This window comes from Morone saxatilis, unplaced genomic scaffold (genome assembly GCF_004916995.1).
Source record: "Morone saxatilis isolate NCDOM2014 unplaced genomic scaffold, NCSU_SB_2.0 Contig18, whole genome shotgun sequence".
Lineage (NCBI taxonomy): Eukaryota > Metazoa > Chordata > Actinopteri > Moronidae > Morone > Morone saxatilis.
This window is the reverse complement of record NW_023339740.1, coordinates 12,666,111-12,666,575: the sequence shown is the minus strand read 5'-3', so window position 1 is coordinate 12,666,575 and position 465 is coordinate 12,666,111. Positions and strand designations below refer to the sequence as shown.

General features: G+C 42.6%; 1 protein-coding gene across 1 annotated transcript in view; it reads right to left on the bottom strand.

The window, feature by feature from the left end:
• Positions 1 to 465, bottom strand: part of LOC118328620 (low-density lipoprotein receptor-related protein 1-like) — a gene marked incomplete in the record, with an annotated part of 88,024 nt that overhangs the window by 73,315 nt on the left and 14,244 nt on the right. Inside the window, 1 exon segment of the mRNA XM_035662445.1 lies at positions 208 to 330. Coding sequence (XP_035518338.1) covers positions 208 to 330 — 123 coding nt within the window.

The following is a 465-nucleotide window of genomic DNA, read 5'->3' as shown; positions in this document are numbered from 1 at the left end:
TATATATATATATATATGCATAAGCTGAAAAGCATTTCCTCTCTACTGTAGGCACCAATTATCTACCCTGGATGTTTAAATGTCAGCCAAAGTTCACTCTGCTGTGAAACTCAGATGCAGCAGGATCATAACAATCAGGGGACAAAAGAAGGCAACCCACAGTGTACAGATACAATATATTGGAACCAGTATTTTTGAAAGACTTACAAACATCAGGCTCCTCGTCGGAGCCGTCTGGACAGTCTTTCTCCCGATCACAGCGCCAGCCCTTAGAGATGCACGTCACCCCATCTTTACATACAAACTGCTTTGGGCTGCAGGTCTTCGGGGCTGAAAGGAGACAGAGAAAAATGGGAATTAATTAAAAGATTTCAGAAAAAAACCCAGCTCCTTTTGTGTCAGGGATCTTTATTTTCTGAGGTCTCATTAGCAAGCGGGGTCTGTTGTGTTCACAATCAATAGTGG